Source organism: Dasypus novemcinctus, chromosome 3 (assembly GCF_030445035.2).
Source record: "Dasypus novemcinctus isolate mDasNov1 chromosome 3, mDasNov1.1.hap2, whole genome shotgun sequence".
Lineage (NCBI taxonomy): Eukaryota > Metazoa > Chordata > Mammalia > Cingulata > Dasypodidae > Dasypus > Dasypus novemcinctus.
The window spans coordinates 104,131,361-104,152,135 of NC_080675.1; the positions used below are offsets into that span (position 1 = coordinate 104,131,361).

At 38.2% G+C, this 20,775-nt stretch overlaps 1 protein-coding gene across 3 annotated transcripts in view; it reads right to left on the reverse strand.

Annotated features, from left to right (window-relative positions):
- The window catches only part of RYR3 (ryanodine receptor 3), a 506,364-nt gene that overhangs the window by 266,137 nt on the left and 219,452 nt on the right, over positions 1 to 20,775 (reverse strand). For all 3 annotated transcript variants that reach the window (XM_071214091.1, XM_058293854.2, XM_071214090.1), the window contains exons 10-12: positions 20,438 to 20,594; positions 10,055 to 10,228; positions 5,160 to 5,281 (exon numbers count right to left, since the gene is read on the reverse strand). In XM_071214091.1, coding sequence (XP_071070192.1) covers positions 5,160 to 5,281; positions 10,055 to 10,228; positions 20,438 to 20,594 — 453 coding nt within the window. The remainder of the gene's footprint in view (positions 1 to 5,159; positions 5,282 to 10,054; positions 10,229 to 20,437; positions 20,595 to 20,775) is intronic.

Sequence of the window (20,775 nt, forward strand, 5' to 3'; positions counted from 1 at the left end):
GAAAATATCCAATACAAAAGCAGCAGTAAAGGAGGAAGAGAAGAACAAAATGTACATGAGACATAGAACACAAATAGCAAAATGGTGAATATATCTAACCATATGATTAACTGCATTAAATGTAAATGGATTAAACATGCCAATAAAAAGGGAGATTGTCAGACTAGATAAAAACCAAACAGATTCAATACATGCTATCTACGAAAGATATACTTTAGAGTCAAAGACACAAATAGGTTGGAAATAAAAGGATTGAAAAAGATACATGATACAAATTAATAATAAATCTACACATAAGAGATCTGGAATGATTATAAAAAGATTTTAAGGAAAAAAATGTTCCAGAGAAGAACTTTTTATAATTGTAAAAGGGCCAATTAACCAGGAAGCTATAATTATTTAAAACATATACAAACCCAAAATAGAGCTCCAAATTATGTGAAGCAAAATCTGACAGAATTGAGTGGAAAATAAACAATTCAACAAAAACAGAGACCTCAGTTCCCCATTCTCAAGCAACTAATACACAAAACCAACTCAGAATTGATCACAGACCTAAATGTAAAAACTAAAATAATAAAAGCATTGAGAAGAAAACACAAAAGGAAATCCTTGTGACTTGAGTTTGGGCAAAGAATTCTTAGATATGACACCAAAAGCATAATACATAACAAAAATAATGTTAATTGGATTTCCTCAAAATTAAAAAAAAAATTTATGCCTCAAAAAACACCACTGAGAAAATGAAAAAATCCACAGACTAGGATAAAATATTTGCAAATCATAAATTGGATAAACGACTTGTAACTAGAAGATACAAACAACTCTCAAATGACTTGTAACTAGAAGATACAAACTCTCAAATCTCAACTAGAAGACAGACAACACTACTAAAAAATGTACAAAAGTCTTGACATTTTATCAAAGAAGATATATAAATGGTCAGTAAGAACAAGAAAAGATGCTGAACACTATTAATCATTTTGAATACGCAAATTTGACCCACAATGTGATACTATTTCATATCCATTAGAATGGCTATCATAAAAAAGTGAGACAATAACAATGTAGGAATGGAAGCAGATAAACTAGAACTTATACATTTCTGAGAGGAATATAAAATGATTCATCCACTTCGGAAAATAATTTTTCATTTCTTAAAAAATTAAACATGGATTTACACACAACTCAGTAATTCTACTAAGTATACACCCGAGAGAACTGAAAATGTCCAAAGACTTTTAAACTAATATTTATATCAGCACTATTCATAGTAGCCAAAATGGAAACATCTCAAATGTTCATCAATTAATGAGTAGATAAACCAAATGTGGTGTGTGCATGAGTATATACAAAGGCAGAATATGCTTCAGTAATGAAAAGGGACAGAATACTTGTGTGGGCTGCAATATGGATGAACCTTAATAGTAAGTGGAAAAGCGAAACTCAAAACCTCATATATAATGTGATTTAATTTACATGAAATATCCTGAAAAGGCAAATCTATTGAGAAAGTAGATTAGTAGTTTCCGAGGGCTGGGATAAATTACAATGGGCATAAAATCTTTTTGGGGGTGATGTAAATTTCTAAACCCGAATTGTAAAGATCATTGTAAAGATCTGTAAATATCATTGAATCTTACACCGAACAAGGTGAATTTTATGATATGTAAATTATACCTCAATAAACCTGTTAAATAATTTCCCCATTGTAAGGTATGTAACACCCACTGCCATTTTATTTTAATAACAGATTTATTGGGATATAATTCTCATACCATATAATTCACCATGTAAAATGTATAATTTAATGACTTTTAGCATATTCATGGAGTCGTGCAGTATCACCTCAATAAATTTTAGAACTTTCTTATCACCTCTCCAAAAAAGCCTCATACCCATTAGCAGTCACTCCCATTTCCCCCCACAACCAACCCAGGCCACCACTATGTTCTGTATTTCTAGATTTGCCTATTTTTGAAATTTTATATAAATGGAATCATACAATAAGAGGTATTTTGTGACTGGCTCTTTCACTTAGCATAATGTTTTCAAGGTTCATCTATGTTGTAATGTGTATCAGCACTTCATTTCTTTTTAAACAAATATTCTTAATTTCAATATGGTAATATATATAACAAAATTTACCATTTTAACCATTTTTACTTTAGTGGCATTAATTATATTTATATACTAGCATTCATCACCAAGCCTTTTTCATCACCCAGAGACGCTGTACCCATTAAGCAGTAACTCCCCATTCTCCCCTCCCCGCAGGCCCTGGAAAACTATCCCCTACTTTTTGTTCTCTAGAATTTGCTTAATCTGGATAGTTCATATAAGTGGCTCTTCACTCCTTTTATTGTCAAAAAATTTTCTATTATATGGACAAATACCATTTTATTTATTCATAAGCTGATGGACATTTGGATTGTTTACACTTTTGGCTATTATGAAAAATGTTGCTATAAACATTCATATGCAAGTTCTTTGTGTGGAATAATTTTATTTCTCTTGGGTATATACCTAGAAGAATTACTGGATCATATGGTAACTCTATATTTAACCTTTTGAAGAATTTTCAAAGTGGCTACGGCATTTTACATTCCCATCAACAGAATATGAGGGTTCCAATTTTTCCACATTCTCACCAACAATTTTATAAACTCTTTTTAAAAATTATTATTATAACCATCCTATTAAGTGTGAAGTGGTTTTGATTTGCATTTTCCTGATGGCTAATTATGTTGAACATCCTTTCAGGTGCATATGTTGAACATCCTTTCAGGTGCATATTGGTAATATGTATGTCTTCTTTGGAGGAATTTCAGGTATTGTTCCCATTTTTGAACTTTTGAGTTGTCTTTTTATTGTTGAGTTGTAAGAGTTCTTTATATATTCTAGATACAAATCCCTTATCCGATAGATGTTTCGCAAATATTTTCTCCCATTATGTAGGCGGTTCTTTCCCTTTCTTGGTGGAGTCCTTTGCAGCAAAAAAGTTCCTATTTTCTATTTTTTTTAAGGAGGTATCAGGGATTGAACCCAGGACATGGGAAGCAGGCTGTCAACCACTGAGCTACATCTACTCCCCAATGAGAGCTGTTCTTTCGTTTGTTTGTTTTTAAGAGGTACCAGGGATAGAAACCAGAACTCATACATGGGAAGCAGGCACTCAACCACTGAGCTACATGTGCTCCCCAATGAGAGAGTTGGTTTTTTCATGTTTGTTTGTTTTTTTAGGAGGTACCAGGGATCGAACCTGGGACCTTGTATGTGGGAAGTTGGCACTCAAATACTTGAGCTACATTTGCTCCCCTGGTCTTTGATCAATCTTGATTTAACTTTTGTATATGTACGAGGTAGGGGTCACTGACTTTTAAGAAAGGTGTAAGGGCAGAGGCTGAGAGATCTGGGGGCCAGATAAATCCTCCAGCTCTAGAGTGATGATGATGGTGCTAGGTCAGACCACATGAAGACTCGTGATTGCATACAGCCATGTTTTTCTGCCTATACTGAATCATTCATTCTGATTGTTTTTCTGTAAAGAAGGGGAGAAGGTTCTGGATGAGGCTGAGAAAGGAGAAAATATATTGCTTAGGGGTCATAGGAAACCAACGGCCATGTCAAAAGTAGAGACAAGATCATTGACTTGCAGGTCTGTAGCAGGAATACCTTCGCTATCTGATATAGCCAATCAGCCAGAGATTTATTTGGCAGCCTCTCTGCAGCTAAGTATGGCCAAGTGACTAAATTTTAGCTGATGGAACCCAGGAGAAATTGAGCTATGCCACTTCTGGATCATATCCTTTAGAAAAGCAGTTGCTTGTGCATCATTTCTTCTTTCTTCCCCTTCTTGCAGGACAGACCTTAGACATAGTGATAGTAAGCTATTTTTGAACACATGGGTGAAAAAAACATAGGGGGCCAGTAATACTCAACCAAGGGTGAAAGTACTATCACCTGGGGAGTTTTAATAAAATGCTGGCATCTGGATCCCACCCCCAGAAATTCTGATGTACTTGGTTTGAGATGTTAACCTGAGCATCAGGGTATTTTTTAAAAAAAGGTCCTCAGATGATTTTTACGATATGGTCACAATTAAGGCCTCTATCTATTCCAGAGAAGTGGTCATTAAATTTCAGCATTTATCAGAATCACCTGGAGATCTTTATTAAAGCAATTTTGGGCCCCATTTCCAGGTGTCCGACTAATAGGTCTGGGTGAAACCTGAGAATGTGCATTTTTAACAACTTCCAAAGTGATGGTGATGTACTAGTCCAGGGAATCACTTTAAGAACTACTGCTGTGGGAGATGACAAAGCAGTAAGATAGAAGGAACCTGAGCCACTTTAGCAGAGCTGTCTCTTTTCCCTAAACCACTGCCTACTATGTACTATGAATTAAAAGAAAAAAATTTATCCTGAACTGTATCCCAATTAATACACGTTGCTTGGATCAGTGTTTCAACAGCAAAAGGATATGGAAAAAATCTCATTTCATGCAAATTCACACATGCAATTTAAACCACTTGGCTTTAGGGATATTTTCTTACAAGAGAAGAATGACTTGGAACACTGCACTACTGCACTGTTTAAAACAGAATTTGTTCCCCATGGTAACTGGTGAGCACAATCCTATTTTGGCAGCATTGTTTAGGCTGGAGGGATTTTGATCCAAGCAGGGAGTTCAGCTACTTTTCTCATTAAGTCTCAGCCATAGTTGGGTAACCCAAGACTTCCAAAGGAAAACCTACTTTGATATAAGCCACGGCAGCACTTCTGAATGATGTAAAAGCCCTTTTAAAATAGTTCAGAGATAGTGGCTCCGTTTCTCCCCACTCCTGCCCTCCTTGCACAGCAATGCAAAAGGGAATTCAATCGCGTAGCTTTTAGTCACTTAATTTGCATGGGAAGACCTTGGGTATTCATTATACCAGTCTGAATAAACAATGGGGCTCGGACATTTGTATGTACAAAGTGATGACAGTAGATGTTCTGAAATACAGGAATTAAGTTTCAGTTCCAAACTCTCTCTGTAAAACTCTTTGCTGCTGTTTGATTGTTCCTAAAAAAACTCATAGTATTAGAAGGGGGTGATGTGGGGTTGGAAGGTCACAGAGAAGCAGACAGGTAGAGAAAGGGAAGGAGCTAGCTTACCTGACAAACTGACTGAACAAAGCTGTTGTGTTCCGGATGATACGTGCAGCCTGGGACTCCTCACGCTGGCATCTCTGGAGTGTTAGCCCATCATCCATGTGCCCTTCCTGATGGAGTATGACCTATCCACAGGGCAACAGACACAGGTCCAGGTTACACATTTCCTGGCGACTGGGCAGTCAATTCCCTACAGTATTCCTCTCATTCCTCTTCCTCTTTCCCCAATTCCTCTGGGGCCATTTTGAAAACAGAATGTTAACAAAGCTATTTTGCCCATATGCCCCATTACTACACAAGAATCATTCCTGAGATACATAATTCAATGAAATTGAAATTTTACATGTCCCAATGGTATAAGTTACAATAAATTCCTTGGGCCTAGATGGTTAATTTGAAATGGTGAAAACATTTTATAGTAGACTTTTCTCTTAACATGAACACAAAAATCTTACCCTCAGAGATGAGAAATATCATTCTGTTCAGACACGTTTTCTCCAGAGTTAAGTTTAAAGACAATTTAAAACAAAACCTACTAGGATCAGGCTTGGATTTCTCTACTAAAAGACATCTACATTGGTTTAATCATAAAACTGGGGAAACAGTTCAGGATGGTGGATGGCATATTTCTCATGGAGACTAGAGAGGGGACTTAAGAGCACAGGCTCTGGTATCAGCTGGCCTTACTTCCAGCCCTACTTTGCCACTTAGCAGCTGTGTGACATTGAGCAAGTTATTTACCCCCTCTTTGCCTCACCTTTACCGTCTGCTAAGGGACTTAACTCAGAGTAGTTTGGAGAATTAGATTATTTATATCTAAACCATTTAACATGGTTCCAAGAACGTGTTAGGTGCTCAATGAATTTTTAAATTTTATTATTTTTTGATGAGACAATATATTACTGACCTCACACGGATCAGTTTTCTGGAAGCTAAATATACTTAACTGATTCCCAAGGACATCATGACTCAAATTTGGGGTGGGGCTAGATTTGGTATGGAGGTCCGCAGCTTTTTCCCCTGAAAAAATCTAGCGTGTACAGATTTTAACTGGGATTATTTGAACCTGGTACTGATTGAAATTCTCTGGGATTGGGGTAAACAGAGAACATTTGTAGGGTTCAAGAGTTGGTCTCTCAGTGAAAATGGAACACATGTCTTCAAAAATATCTCCAGAATAAGGATCTTTGGTTGCTTTCATTTTTAGTACAGTTTAGTTTCCTTTCCATGACTTTACAGTTTGATTCATCAACTGTTACAAAACATTACTTTGTCAGAACTTGCCAGCAACTGGTTAACAGTGCTACATTTAGGCCGCAATACAATGCCACTTGGTTTGCTCTGACCTCAGTCCTAGATTTCTGGCCCCTAAAGACCAAAATTTTAGATTGTGCTTACTCAGATAACACAATCAAACTGCCAACAGACCAAGAAAGTAATGAGAACTGGGGAAATGCAGCTGTTAGAACTTTGTTATTATGCAGCCTATTGATCCCACAACCCAATTCCTAAGCTCTCCCTCCCTCTCCCCACTCTGGGAGGAATCCCACACTCCAAGCTCAAGGAAGCTCGAGAGTGGAGAGAAGCAGCCCAAGTGGGATAGGAAAGGGGGTGCTTCCTGTAAGGCAAATTACCACTCATGGGGATTTTTCCTTGTGTAGTTTTTCACTGGTTTTTCTAGGTTCCTGTTGTGTTTGTTTAAAAAAAAAACAAAACCCTTCCCAAAGATACGGTCATAGATTGTATCTTTAGGGAGGGAATTTAACTGCTGGAGCAGTACAATCCTGTTCTGAGCATTGTAATGTCATTTAGACAAGAGTCAGTCTCTGAAAGCACCTCCCCAATTCACACGCATTCCTGGAGTCCTGGAAGAGGAGGCAGGACCTGCATCATCAGCCACTGATGCCAGATGGATCTCTCCAAGCAAGCAGGATTCTCTGAGTGGCCCCTCCCCAAGTCAGAGCCAGACCTACAGATTCCACTCTCCTTAAACGTCATTATTACCTTGGTGACTCAGGCCCTGTGACATTTCACTTAGAATACAGTCTCCCAATGATCAGCTGCCCACACCCTCCTGACTCACATGGTGTCCTCAGACTTACCTTCATGGAGCAAGAGTTTATCATCATGACCACTCCCCACCCCATCCCCCCAAAGTCACCAAAAACTCCCCCTGGCATGGATTATATTTATTATAGCATTCAAAGATGTCTCATAACTTCCCTTGCTATCACGTAGAAAAACGGGACTATCTCTGCTTTCTTGCCTTTTTATCTTTGCTCCTGCTGTTTTGTCTTCACATAAAACCTTTCCCTGCCACCTCTGTCAAAATTCCTCCCACTTCAAGGCCCTCTTATAATGCCTCACCCTTCCTCTTCTGCACTTCTCCAGGAGGTCTGAGCTCCCCTCCAGTGCTGTGTAGGCCCCTGTATATTGCTAAATAAAAGCTGCTATGAATATTTATGCACATGGATTTTGATGCTCCTAGACAATCTTCTGTTGGGTATATACCTGGAAGTCAAAATGCTAGGTTAAATGATGATGAATATATTTGGCTTGATTGTTCTGTTTAAGTAATCCATTTGTCCAAAGGACAACAAATGTTATACTTGAAAAGCCTTATTTTATTGTTCATAGTCAGATGTTTAGTCAATCCGGAATTTATTTTTCTGGATGCACAGTAGGGCTTAAAATGATTTTTCTCTCTATGAGAATCCAATTGATCCAGCACCATTTATTGGAAAGGTCATTCTTTGCCTATTGGCATTATTTGTGAAAAATCAGGTGACTATATTTGCGCAGGTCTGTTTCTAGACACTTTTTTCTGTAAGATCTGTTTGTCTCTCACTGTATCAATATGACATTATTTTATAACTCATAGTGTAAGTTCTCTAATTCTTCAAAGTGATCTTGCTATTTCAAGATTATCTTCTGGAACAGTAGTTAATCTGTATTGTTCTCTATAGCCATGAGGAAGCTTTAAATATTTCACCATTGTATATAAGGTTTGCTATAGATATTTTTATAAAATTTTTTATTAAATTAAGGAAGTTCCTTTCTAGTCCTAGCTTAAACATGTTCATCATGAAAGTTCACTGAATTTTATCAAATGTCTTTTTTATAGTACAGCTATTGGGATTTTTCTGTTCACTTTCAATGTGGTGGGTGAACAACACTGAATTTTAAATGTTAACCCAAATTTGCTTTCCTTGGGGTGGGAAGGCTTGATTCAATTCAATTTTCTAATGTTTAGTTTAGAATTGTGCATGTATGCTCATGAGTGAGACTGACCGTAAGTTTTCTTTTTATGTCCTTACCAGGTTATGGTGTCACGATTATGCTGGCCTCATAAAATAGAGAAAAAAAAGAAACATTTTTCTAATTTATCTTCCAGAAATGTGTAAAATTAGTGTTATTTCTTCCTTAAACAAATGGAAGAGTTGGCTTGTAATGCCTTCTGATCCTATGGTTTTCTTTATTGGAGAGTTTTTAGTTACTAATTGGATTTATTTATTAAATATAAGGCTTTTATATTATCTATTTTTCATGTGTGAGTTTTGATCAATTTTGATATTTTTTCCAAATAAATTTGACAATTTCATTTAAATTGTTAAACTTACAGGCAAGAAGTTATTTATAATACCTCTTACTATATTTCTGATATTTTAAAGATCTGTAACAATAGTCTCTTTCCTGGCAATGATAATTTGTGTTCTCTTTTTGTTTCATCAATTTTGCCAAGTTTGCAAATTTTATTAGTTCTATCAAAGACCCAATTATTGACATGGTTGATTTTCTCTTATGTGTTATTAATCCATTTTATTTCCTTGATTTATGCTATTTGATATTCCTTTTCCAAGCTTCCTAAGTAATTTATTTTTCAGCTTTTCTAATATATGTGTTTTAGTTTACAAACCTCCCTCTAAGACTAAAAGCCTAAACTTAGGTATTTAATGCTATAAATTTCCCTCTAATATTTTAGTTGCATTCCTCAAGTTTTGACGGTATTGCATTTTCATTATCATTCAGTTCAAAAGTTTAAATTGCTTCTCTGCCCCACGAGTTATTGAAAAGTGAACTGTTTAATTTCTATGCATTTGAGTGTTTACTAGTTATCTTTGTTATTTATTTGCAGGTTAATTACACTGGAGTCAGAAAACACACTCTGGACCATTTCTATTATTTGAAATTTGTTGAGGTGTTTCTATTTTAGCAATTGATCCAGGTATACTTGAAAACCTTATTCTGGGACTCCTTGACTACCTCAACCCTTACTTCATAAAGGCTCTTCAAGAAAATGCCCCAAATTATCTTGTTCCTATTCAAAAGAAACAGTACTGAGGCAATCGACTTTCTCATAAAAAGACAATGTACGTATCTAGGCCAGTTTCACAATGTAGCAGGCTAGGATGGACCACTCAAATTTTGAAAAATTCTCTGTGGATACAGTGTCATTCCACAGGATCTCATCTTTCTGCATGCCGGCTCCTGTGAGCTTGTTATTATGCAATCTGCAGTTTCTCTGTAGAGAGTCTTATTAGGCTGTTATGAAAATTGCACAATAACTCAATTGTTCACCTAACTGAAGAGAGCAATGATATGGATAATCCCAAAACAGCATATTCAGTAAAACTCATTTAGATCAGATTTTAGAGTGCATTGTATGAATTTCCCCCCAAAGTTACAGTTTTTTGAAGTATTCAACTGTGTTTTGCACTGAGTACAGGGCCAAAGTAACCACATTGGGTTGATATCCCAGAGGAACTATGTTCACACTGCCACAGAACTCTTTAAGTAATAAGTACTTCATGTCCACCTAATTCTCAGTATCATTTCTACTGCCTAGTTGCTTCTAACTCAGCATAAAACGATTCTCAACAGACTTTCTGACTCCTTGCCTTTCTTCTCAGTGGTCCAAGTCGTGATGTTTTGGCATCTTGTGCTTTGTAGGTCACCCACAAGCCACTGGCTATATGCTGGACAAAGCAGATGGAATCTCCGTACTTGATTTCTGGAACTCCCATGCCTTCTATATCTCGCTTGTGACTTGAATCCAATTTCTCTTTGATTTCCTATTTCATAAAAAAAGAAACAAACATGGGCATGTCTGATTAAATAGATACTAGACCCAAAAATCAAATTACTTATATAGAATTTTTAAGACAGGATAACAGTTCCCAAAATAATTATGTGCCTGTCCAAGATAGGCTTTCAGAAAGGATTGCTTTTATCTGTTTTTATTTTTAAAAATGAATAGGCTACTTGTGATTATTTAAATCTATGGGAAAAGGAGATAGCTGGTAGATTCTCTCTTCTTTTCTGATTTTATGTCATTCTCCATTACATTTTCTACTTTCACATCCTGACCTGGACACCTTACTAATTAGCCAATTTATCTATCTTCAGCCAGTGGTTATCATGCATAAAAACCAGTTTAATGTTTAATACATATAAATCTTCTTCTTCAGTGACTTTACATATATCTGTTGATATCATATAAATATCTTTAGATATTTTATGTAACATTTTATGTAATCTAAGTATCTTTTCAAAATAAAAAACATAATAAATATATATCTCTGGAAATCAGCAGACTCTTTGAGCACACAGGGATTATTGTGCCTTAAGTCTAGTGCAGTAATTTGCATATTAGTCTCTTTGGACCTCCTCAATTGTGTGTTGCAGTAAATGGATTTCATTGTTCAGTTACCACTGTTTCACTAATCTATTCCCCAGTGTGGAAAAGAACAAGTTACCATGCATCAGGTGTCCACTTGGGGACAAACTCAAGTTCCTGTCACAGAGTGTGTCATGTAGTAGACTCCTAGTGCATGTTGTCCATTATTCTTCAATCAGGGCCCCTGCAGCTCTATTTTGAACTCTTCTGCTCTATTTCCATTTCTTCTCTACATCTTGCATTAAATTGCTCATTTATAAAAGCCATTAGCTAGGCATCACTTTGAATATTTTTGCAGAATAAAAAAATGTAGCCTGCTGTTCCCTCTGCTTGTAATACATTCCTTCCATTCTTAATGATGGAACAGCAACAGCACATGTACTGAGCCCTTGCCAGGCACATGGCAGTGTTCTAAGTTCTTTAACATATTAACTCTTCACAACCGCCTACAACGTACTGAAATATAGTATCTCTACTTTTACGGATGAGAAAATGACCACAGGGCAGTCACTTTGCCCAGGATCATTCAAGAAGTTAATGAGAGAGCCAGGATTTAAACCTGTGAATCTTGGCTCCAGAATCTGCTCTTCCCCACAATTTTAAGCTCCTACTCACCCCTCAAAGCCCTGCTCAGATGTCACCTTCTCTGTGTTAGTCTTTCCTGCTATATTTCCCCAGCAGTCTCATTCATTTATTGAGTACTTATCACATTAGAATATAAATGGGCCTGTTTATACAATATTTTTTAATAGACTATGAAAGAATCAAGGGCATGGGCCTGATTTCAATTAATTTTGGATTCCTAATACAGAGAATCCCGCACACAGAAGTTACTTAATAAACAAGTATTGAAGTTAATCAAGAGATATAGCTGAGGAATTTTTTTCTTCCAAATGTATTGTTTCATTTCATCTCTTCTTTTTCCTCAATCCTTCATAAAAACAAAATTAGTTATTTTGTGCTTAGAGAATTTTGATCACTTTAAAAAATGTGTTGAAAAATTGGCTGGTTCTTAAATATGATTTACTTCTCAAAATGAACATTGATAGAGTAACATTTCTGATTTTATAAGAAAACTCTTCAGGAAAACAGAATTTGATATATTAGGATTTTCTTAATAGGTGATTGATGAAGAATGCATTTATTCTATAAAATACTGGCTATTACACTTTCATTTCAGAAATATCCATAGATATGTAGATATGTAGATGCTGAATCCAGTAACAGGACTTAAAAGACGTCTTAATTTCCACCTCTAAACTGTTCTTAAACACAGCCAATACAGTGAAATAAAAATAATATACCCAACTGTAAAATATGAATAATATCACTAGGAACTTGATTCAAATAACACGTTCCCAAACTATCAGTGAGTTATGATCACTTCATTTTTCTCACTTTTCACTTACTTAACCATGGCTTTACCAACGAAAACAAATGCGGGATCTGCTTTTCTAGAGTAACTGAAATAAATGGATCATTAGTCTCTACAGAATGGAGTACATGTCTATGTCTTTGCTTCTACAAAGTGACATGTGTTATATACACCACTTTATAAACATTTTCTCTAAACCTTTCAATGGCCCTGTTTTTATCTCTTCTGCTTTATAGACCAAACTGAGGCTTACAGAGATTAAGCAATTTGATCAAAGCTACATAGTTAGGAAGCAATAGAATCCAAAATTAAGTGTAATTTCAAAACCCATTTGTCATTTGAATATAAGTAGTTCAATTTTTATATTACCATTACCATAATTAAGTAATTAAATGATTCAATGTTTTAGCTGTTTAAAGGCTATTTTCAAGATGAAGTTGAAAATGCTATTACTTTATGAAAAAAATGGCTCTGGGTTCATATACATTTTAAGAGTCATACTTACTGGCCAGTAATATTATTCAAGGTGCAATTGTGGTATGGAAGAGAGACCAACTTACTCTGCCTAGGGAATTAGGGACAGCTTTATACAAGATTGACACCTGATTTGAGCTTAGCTAGTAAGTGGAGGAGAGAAGTGGAGCATGAGAGGGCATTCTAGTAAGAAGGGCAGAGTATGGCAAGCAGAGCGGTGGAAGTCTAGAAAGGGACTTAAAACACCAGATTAAGGAATCTGAACTTTATTCTACAGAGTCATGTCTCTCAAACTCACAATGTTAGCAGACTTTCTGCGGGAAAAGAGGACTTTGTTTAAGAGTCAGAGTGAACATTAGGATAGCATAAGCTCTCACGAGTCCTAAAGTGAAAAGGAAGCAAGGAAGCAAGCAAGCAAAAAAAAAAAAAGGGAAGGAAAACCTGTTGAATTCTGTTTGATGCAGCATTTTGCCTCTTTTTTCTTTTCACGGAAATATTTTTTTAATATCTTTGGGAAAAAGCTAGTGTAGGTAATGGAAAACCACTGAGAAGTTCAAGCAGGGAGGTGACACAGGGATGTATCTTAGATCATTCTGGCAGCCATGTAAATGATGGATGGAAAAGCAGCAAGACCAGAGATGGGAAGTTGCAGGTTGTGGCATTAGTATGCAACATGATATCTGAAGTAGAGTAGGTCCTAATTAAAATTTATTGAGTAGAGAGAAATTTGTGGTTATTTAACATAATTAAACCCCATGTGCTCAGGGGTTAAGTACCTTTCCAACATGACCCAGATAACTTATCAGAGAAAAAGTAGATGTGTGAGAAGATGAGGGCCATTCATGAATACTGGGGTGAACCAGTAAGGAAGTCCTGGTCAGTCCATTCCTTACTAGGTGTCTTTTGAGAGACTGCCTTTGGTTTAATTTCTACACCAGAATTCCCTTGTGAATTTCTGATCTAGAATGAAAAGTCTTCGGAAGCCTTAAAAACACACACACCGCAAGACAGGGCTAGGAGCCTGGATGGCCCGGAGGCTGGCTGCAAGATCTCTACTGGGTGAGGGGAAAGAAGGTCCTCCAGGGCTTACAGTGTGCTGGGGACAGCTTTCTCAACTGCTTTGCTAGGGCAGGCACATTTCTTGAGTAGAAGTCGCTATGCAGGGTGAGCTCATTTCTGGATCTTTCTTACTTGATCCCTAAAACATGACCTTAGGTAGGCAATACTACCTACCTCAGGTTATTTTCCTTGTCTAATTTAATCCCCACAACAATCCTTCAATATACATATTCTTCATCTTCATTTTTACAAAAAGAGACATTGTGAGTGAACAGCAAATGGCAGAGCCAAGATTCAAACCCAAAGCCCAACTTCAAACATTGAACTTCAAAGTCCATGGTCTCCCTAGATTGCCTCTCTATTTTGTCTATTTTTAAACAATATAGACTTGGGAAAGCATGTGTATTTAAACTTTAAAAATACTTCACAGATTTTATTTAAAAAGAAATTGTAATGAATAGTCTCTACATATTTGAAACAATGTACATTTTTTTCTCCTCTCCCCTTCCTTTGCTTGCTCCAATCCATCTCTTTCCCCAAATGATAACTTGGTGAGGAAATGGTAATAGCAAGGAAAGCTACTGTCATAAATGGCACTACTTCAGTGCCAGTGTTTTCATAGAAGTGATACACCATGAACCCAGCTGCCATCTTGTTTAGGGATGCTGGGGGAGAGGCTGTGGTTGGAGAATCCCAGGCAACAGGGAAGCTCTCTACACACAGCAGAAAGGAGTTGGAGATTTCTGAAATGTAGGAAAAGAATTCACGTTTGGTCATGAACACAGTGCTTAGCATACAGTAGATGTTTGATAGATGTTTACTAAGTAGAACATAATAATTTCATGTGTTGAGGAAAATTTTCCTCTCTTTAGGAATAATGATAGTTCTACACACTTCTGCAGAGGCAAAATTTGAGATTCTATTTCAACCATCCAAAATTATTTTGTCATTAAAAATAGGCTATAAACTAAATTACTACATGTAATAAAGTTTGCTTTAATATGTTAATTCACTCTTTCCTAATGGAATTCAATCTGATAAAGTGACATTGAAACATGATTATCTAAACAGACAGCACTCCCATGCCAGAGCAAACATTAAATCACATTATCTGGCAATCCTTGGGGAATGGCCTCGCAATGTCAAGATCATGGGGAAATTACGTGAAATCAAGTTCATACAAATTTGACTTAACTGTTCAAAATAAAATGAATCTCCCAATGTTTGCAGAGATATTATGATAGCAAAATGATTCCACAATTATAATGGAATATTCCTATGAAGATGATGGGGGTGCTTTAGTTTCCTAGGCTGCTCAAGCAAATACCAATGGAATGGGTCAGCTTAAACAATGGGAATTTATTGGCTCGTGGTTTTGAAGCTAAAAAAAAAAATCCAGATCAAGGTGTCATCAATGTGAATCTTTTCCCCCAAAGAATGTGGCATTCAAGGGCTGGCTGCTGGCAATCCTTGGTCCTTAGCATGTGCCGAGGGACACAGTGGTATCTCCTGGTCTCTCTCTTCACTTCTGGATTCCATTGATGTTCAGCTTCTGTCTGCTCCCTCTGTGACTTTCTCTAAATTTCATTCTGATTATAAAGGACTCCAGTAATAGGATTAAGACCCATTCTGTTTGAGATGGGTCATATCTTAGCTAAAGAAACCTCATCAAAAGGCCCTATGGGGAAGAGACTCGGCCCAGTGAATAGGGCATCCGCCTACCACATGGGAGGTCCACGGTTCAAACCCTGGGCCTCCTTGACCCATGTGGAACTGGCCCATGTGTAGTGCTGATGCGCGCAAGGAATGCCGTGCCATGCAGGGGTGTCCCCCACGCAGGGGTGTCCTCCACATAGGGGAGCCCCACATGCAAGGAGTGTACCCCGTAAGGAGAGCCGCGTGAAAGTGCAGCCTGCCCAAGAATGGTGTTGCACACACAGAGAGCTGACATAACAAGGTGACACAACAAAAAGAAACAGATTCCCGGTGCCGCTGATAAGGATAGAAGCAGTCACAGAAGAACACGCAGCGAATGGACATAGAGCAGACAATGCAGGGCAGGGACGGGGAGAGAAATAAAAAATAAATCTTAAAAAAAAAAAAAAAAAGGTCCTATGTACAATGAGCTTACAACCACAAGAATGAATTATGTTTAAGAACATGTTTCCCTGGTGTACACCCAGCTCAAATCCACCACAATGGTTAAAGTGAAATGGATTTCACTCTTTTAGTATATGACCACATTTATGTATCCCTTCAACAAGCAATTTTCAGATTTACTATTTGCTAAATAGTATGGAAAGTGAAGGAGTGCAAATAAGGGGGGTTGTGGGTCCTTGTCACAGGAGTTCCTGGTTTAGTGAGAGTGAGAGTTGTATCAGAAGCATTAATAGGGACTACTAGAGCACTGAAACTGAGGGGTTTCATCCTGGATTATCATTTCCTGGCTACTAAATCAAATACCATGCAGTAGGTTAGCTTAAACAATTGGGATTTATTGGCTCATGGTTTTGAGGCTAGGAGAAATCCAAAATCAAGGCATCATTAAGGCAATGCTTTCTCCCAGAAGACTGAGGCATTCTGGGGCTGGATGCCAGTGATCCTAGGCCTTTGGCTTTTCTGCCACATGTCAATGCACATAGCAGCCCTTCCTGGTTTCTTTCTCTTCCAGGTTCCACTGACCTCCACCTCCTGGCTGCTCCCTGTGGCCTTCTCTATTAGGATTAAAAGCCATTCTCATTCCTTTGGGTCACACCTTAGGTGAAGTAACCTCAAAAGGTTCTATTCACAAGGGTTCAAATCCACAGGAGGGGATGAAGTTTAAGAAAATGTTTTTCTGGGGGTATATAGTTCTAGATACCATATCCTGTATGAGAAATTTGAAACTTATCTGGAAGAATAAGGGGTTCATTAGTGGAAATGAATGGGGACAAGGGGAAAAGGAATTCTAGGCAAAGGTTTGGTCGTGAAAATGAAAATAGCATGTACAAAGACTAATATTTAGTTAACTGGAGCTCAAGACAATGTGCCAGTGAGAATAGATATGGTAGAAGGGCAGGTAGGGGTCAGATCTTAAAATCTTTTATAACAGATTCAAATGAGGTACACCAAGATTAATAAGTGTGTTCAAGGTCTCAAAGAGAATGGATGGAACTCAAGGCAAGGTCTAGAAGACCTCAAGGCCATGCTCTATCTTATACCACATTGCTTCCAGAATAAAGGAATAAGGATGTGATATTGTGGTTTAGAGACAACAATACATCCCAAACCTCCAATTTGATTTGGATCATCCTGAAGGAAAAAACCTTGACCAAGATCACATTCTGCTCATTACTGTACACATTTTCATGAAGCTGGCTCCAAGACTTCAGTATGATTCCATCTGAGCCAGGCCAATAACTTGGCCCCCTTTCAGCAAGGCTCACTCATGCTCTTAATCTATCAGGTATATAGGAGTGGCACCTGCTATCTTCCTTGGGAGGGCAGCTTGCTAAGGCTGTTAACACACACCTGCAACTGTTCCATGGTCCCTGATTTAGTAGTCATAGCTGTCACAGGCTAATACAACTTGATGGAAAACATGGGGTGGGAAGACCATCATTATCAAGTAACTCACAGCTGAATTAACCCAGTGTCCTCCAGAACATGTGACTAAAACCCAAACAGTGCTCCTTTCTGGAGGCTCTTTTTCTTTTTTCCAGGTTCTCTAAGATACAGAGAGAATCAGATGAACCCTCCTTCCATGGCCCGTTCACAAGGGACAACTACTGGTCTCTCTACCTTCCCGCCAAGTCCTTCCAACTCCTGTGCCACCACCCAGGTACCTGAAACACTTTCTTGGGGGCCAGTGTCTGCCATTTACTCTATTACATGACACCTATAATGGATGAGAGCTGGCAAGATAATGCTTGCCTCATGTAACTGAAAAAAAGAGAGCCATAAGCCTCTTTCCACTGGAGAACATCACTACTTCCCAATGAAGGAAAGTACACTGGAGAGTGCATTTAAAAAGAGCCTGCACCAAGCAAGGCAAGAATGTTTATTAAAGAGGAGTCAGGGGGTGTTCTTCCTTCAATAGCTGTGTATGGTAGAGGTGTTTGCCCCATACATTCCTCCTTTTATGTAGCTTCACTGTCTAAGATGCCAAATATCCTGCCCTCACAACCTCTTAAGGGAGGCTCAATTTCCTGTGGGAAAACAGTCATAAGTTGGCCTGCCAAGGGGCCTAGGGTCATTTTAATTTCAGCTCCATTAAAATTAAAATGGATATGGCTGGGCTGAATACTACTGCACAGAGGGTATTTAAAACCTCTAACAGTGACTCCAGTGAAATGTAACCATGCTGCCAAATGCACTGGGACAATGTGACTCATGGGTGACTTTAACAATCAGCTCTGTTACACCAGTGGCCCCTATGGAATCACTATGACTTTCCAGCCATCAGCTGTTTATCTCCATGTACATGGACATGGAAAGACTTGGTGAGATAAGAAATGAGCCTTTTGGGGCTAAAACGTATTTGCAGGCCAGAACTGGTGCCAAGTGAAAGGAGGGTCTTGAGAATTCTCTGTGGTGCGCTGAGCTTTCTGGCTTTCCCCAGAGACCATGGCACAGTGCTGAGCCATGCTCACAAGGCTGAGCCAAGAAAGGAAGGGAATGGAAGAGTCTCCCTGGAACAGGATTCTGCCAGCTGCCTGTAAGCCCATTTGATTCCCCTCTTGTCATAAGAGAAGCCCCTTTCTGAGATGGTGAAGATCTCAGCATCACTGGTGTCCCCATGCAGCACATCTGGAGTGGGCAGAAGAAAAGGGGTAGAGAGTGTACAAATAAGGAAAGGGTCATGCTGGCATTCTTAGAAGGGTACTTGGTGTTCAACCATGATGAGTCTCTTCTTATTTCCCACCTCCTCTCCTGTCTCCCCACCCACTCCCCTCCACCTCCTGTCTCAGGTCCAAGTTGCCTCTTAAGGAAGAATGGGATCTTGTCTGTCATATTCTTAGGACTTTTTTGTTACTTTGGTTTATGCTTTTAGTTGAGTTGCACTGCCCTTAGCTACTTCTTGGAGGCCAAAATGTTTTACTCAATGGAAGTAAATTTGAATTTAAACTCCCTTTGTGGTGCTAAGAATCTCATGAACAGAATGGGGTAACAAGAAGAAGATGAGCTCAGAAAACCAGAACGAAGACAATGAGCCAACATGCCAGTTGAAGAAAAAAGGACGAGCTTATCAGGAAGCTACTGGTGGGGAGCACATTTCGTATTTTTAATGTTTACGAAAAGGTGTGGGAGAAGTCTCATTTTGACATAGGGCAATCTGGGGGAGAAAACCTATATATTAAAGCAATTCTATGCCTAAAAAGACCACCAACCATAAAAAGAGGGAACAAGAGATGCAGAGACCCCTGCGTCAAAGAGGGAACAGGGCTGAAAGACTGTTCTCTTACGAATTAGGATGCAGAATTGCCCCACGTAAAATTCAGCTGTCAGCTTCACACCTCGTCCTACATGAACAGAATCTTCAATAACCCTTCACTGAAATCATCCTGATAATATCAAGATCCATTTCTGGAAATGAACAAAGAATAATGCAACTAGAGATGAAACTCCCAAAGGAGTTGCCGAAATGTCCTTCAGAGGTGCAGACTTCTTGATAACTATGCAGATGTCTACGCAGAACCTTTCTTAGGCTTCAATGATCTTTTCAGAAAAATCAAGAAGTAACAGAGCATCCAATTATCTGTCAGAACTTAGTTCAGCATACAATTCTGATCATCCAAGTAGATCCAGCTCTGACTTATACAGTGTCAACAATGGGCTGAACTTCGAAGATGGAAGTTTTCAAAAAATTAGTTGTCTGTACACAAATTAAGTGGCAAAGTTATGTTTGGAGTTAACCTAACTACCATAAGAATCCACTTTTTTTTTTTTTTTTTTTTGAGGTACCAGGAGCCAGGGATTGAACTCAGGACCTCATATGTGGGAAGCTAGCACTCAACCACTGAACCACAATGGTTTCCCTGAGTTAGTTTTTCCATGTGTTTTGCTTATTGTTTGTTTTTCTCAGGAGGCACCGGGAACCAAACCTGGTACCTTCCACTTGAGCCACATCCACTTGCCAGGATCCACTCTTAATGAAGATTGTGGATGGATAGGTGAGAACTGTGAGGCCTAGGAATAAGAGATGGTCAACGAGAAGGACTAGTCACTAGTAACTTCGTGTAATACAAATTACTGCAAAATAGCACCAAGCCCACAAGTAGAATTTCAACTTTACTCTGCAGCTTTTTCAAAGAAATTAGTTCCTTGCTTTAAACGGCATTGACACTCATGCTTCCATGTTGCACCAATGCTTTATAGGAGTGAAACATGTAGTTTGCCTCCAGTTGAGCTTAGTTTCATGCAACTTACAAGTTGTGGAGAAAACAACAACAGCATTTTCCATTAGCCTCTGAAATAACAATACCTATTCCAGTGATCCTTTTGTTTTCTAGGGCTTTCCTCTTACTCAAGTCTTCAACCTTTATCCAAGGTACACATTCCTCTATGAACTCAGCTCAAAAATGAAAGAAGAAAGTATTTATCATAGGTCCAATTCCATTTTCTCCCACTTAATTTCTTTGCAGTCATAGTTCCTCCTAGAGGTTTCAGAGCTTTCACTTTTAGAACAAGGTCAAGGACTACTTCATCACATCTTACCTTTGATACCCGGAAACAGAAGGCTGTGGAGTTGGTGTCTGACTTTCCCCGGTCCTCTAGTATGAGGCCTTGGTCCTCTGTCAAGGCCAAGTAGTGGCCTGTGGTAAGATGCCGGAGTCGGAAGGCCTGGCCCCATCTGATGTTGCTGCCACTCCAGCTGGGCAAATAAAACAGACAAAAAAATGGTATTTACACAACAATAAGTGGCTTTCAATATGTATTCTGTGCTTTTTTTTGTTTCTTCCACATGTTACCATTCCTAACATTTATGCTACCATTCTGGGGCTCACTGTTTAAGAGATGATGTACCAGTCTTCTGGCTTGCTCTAAGATTTCAT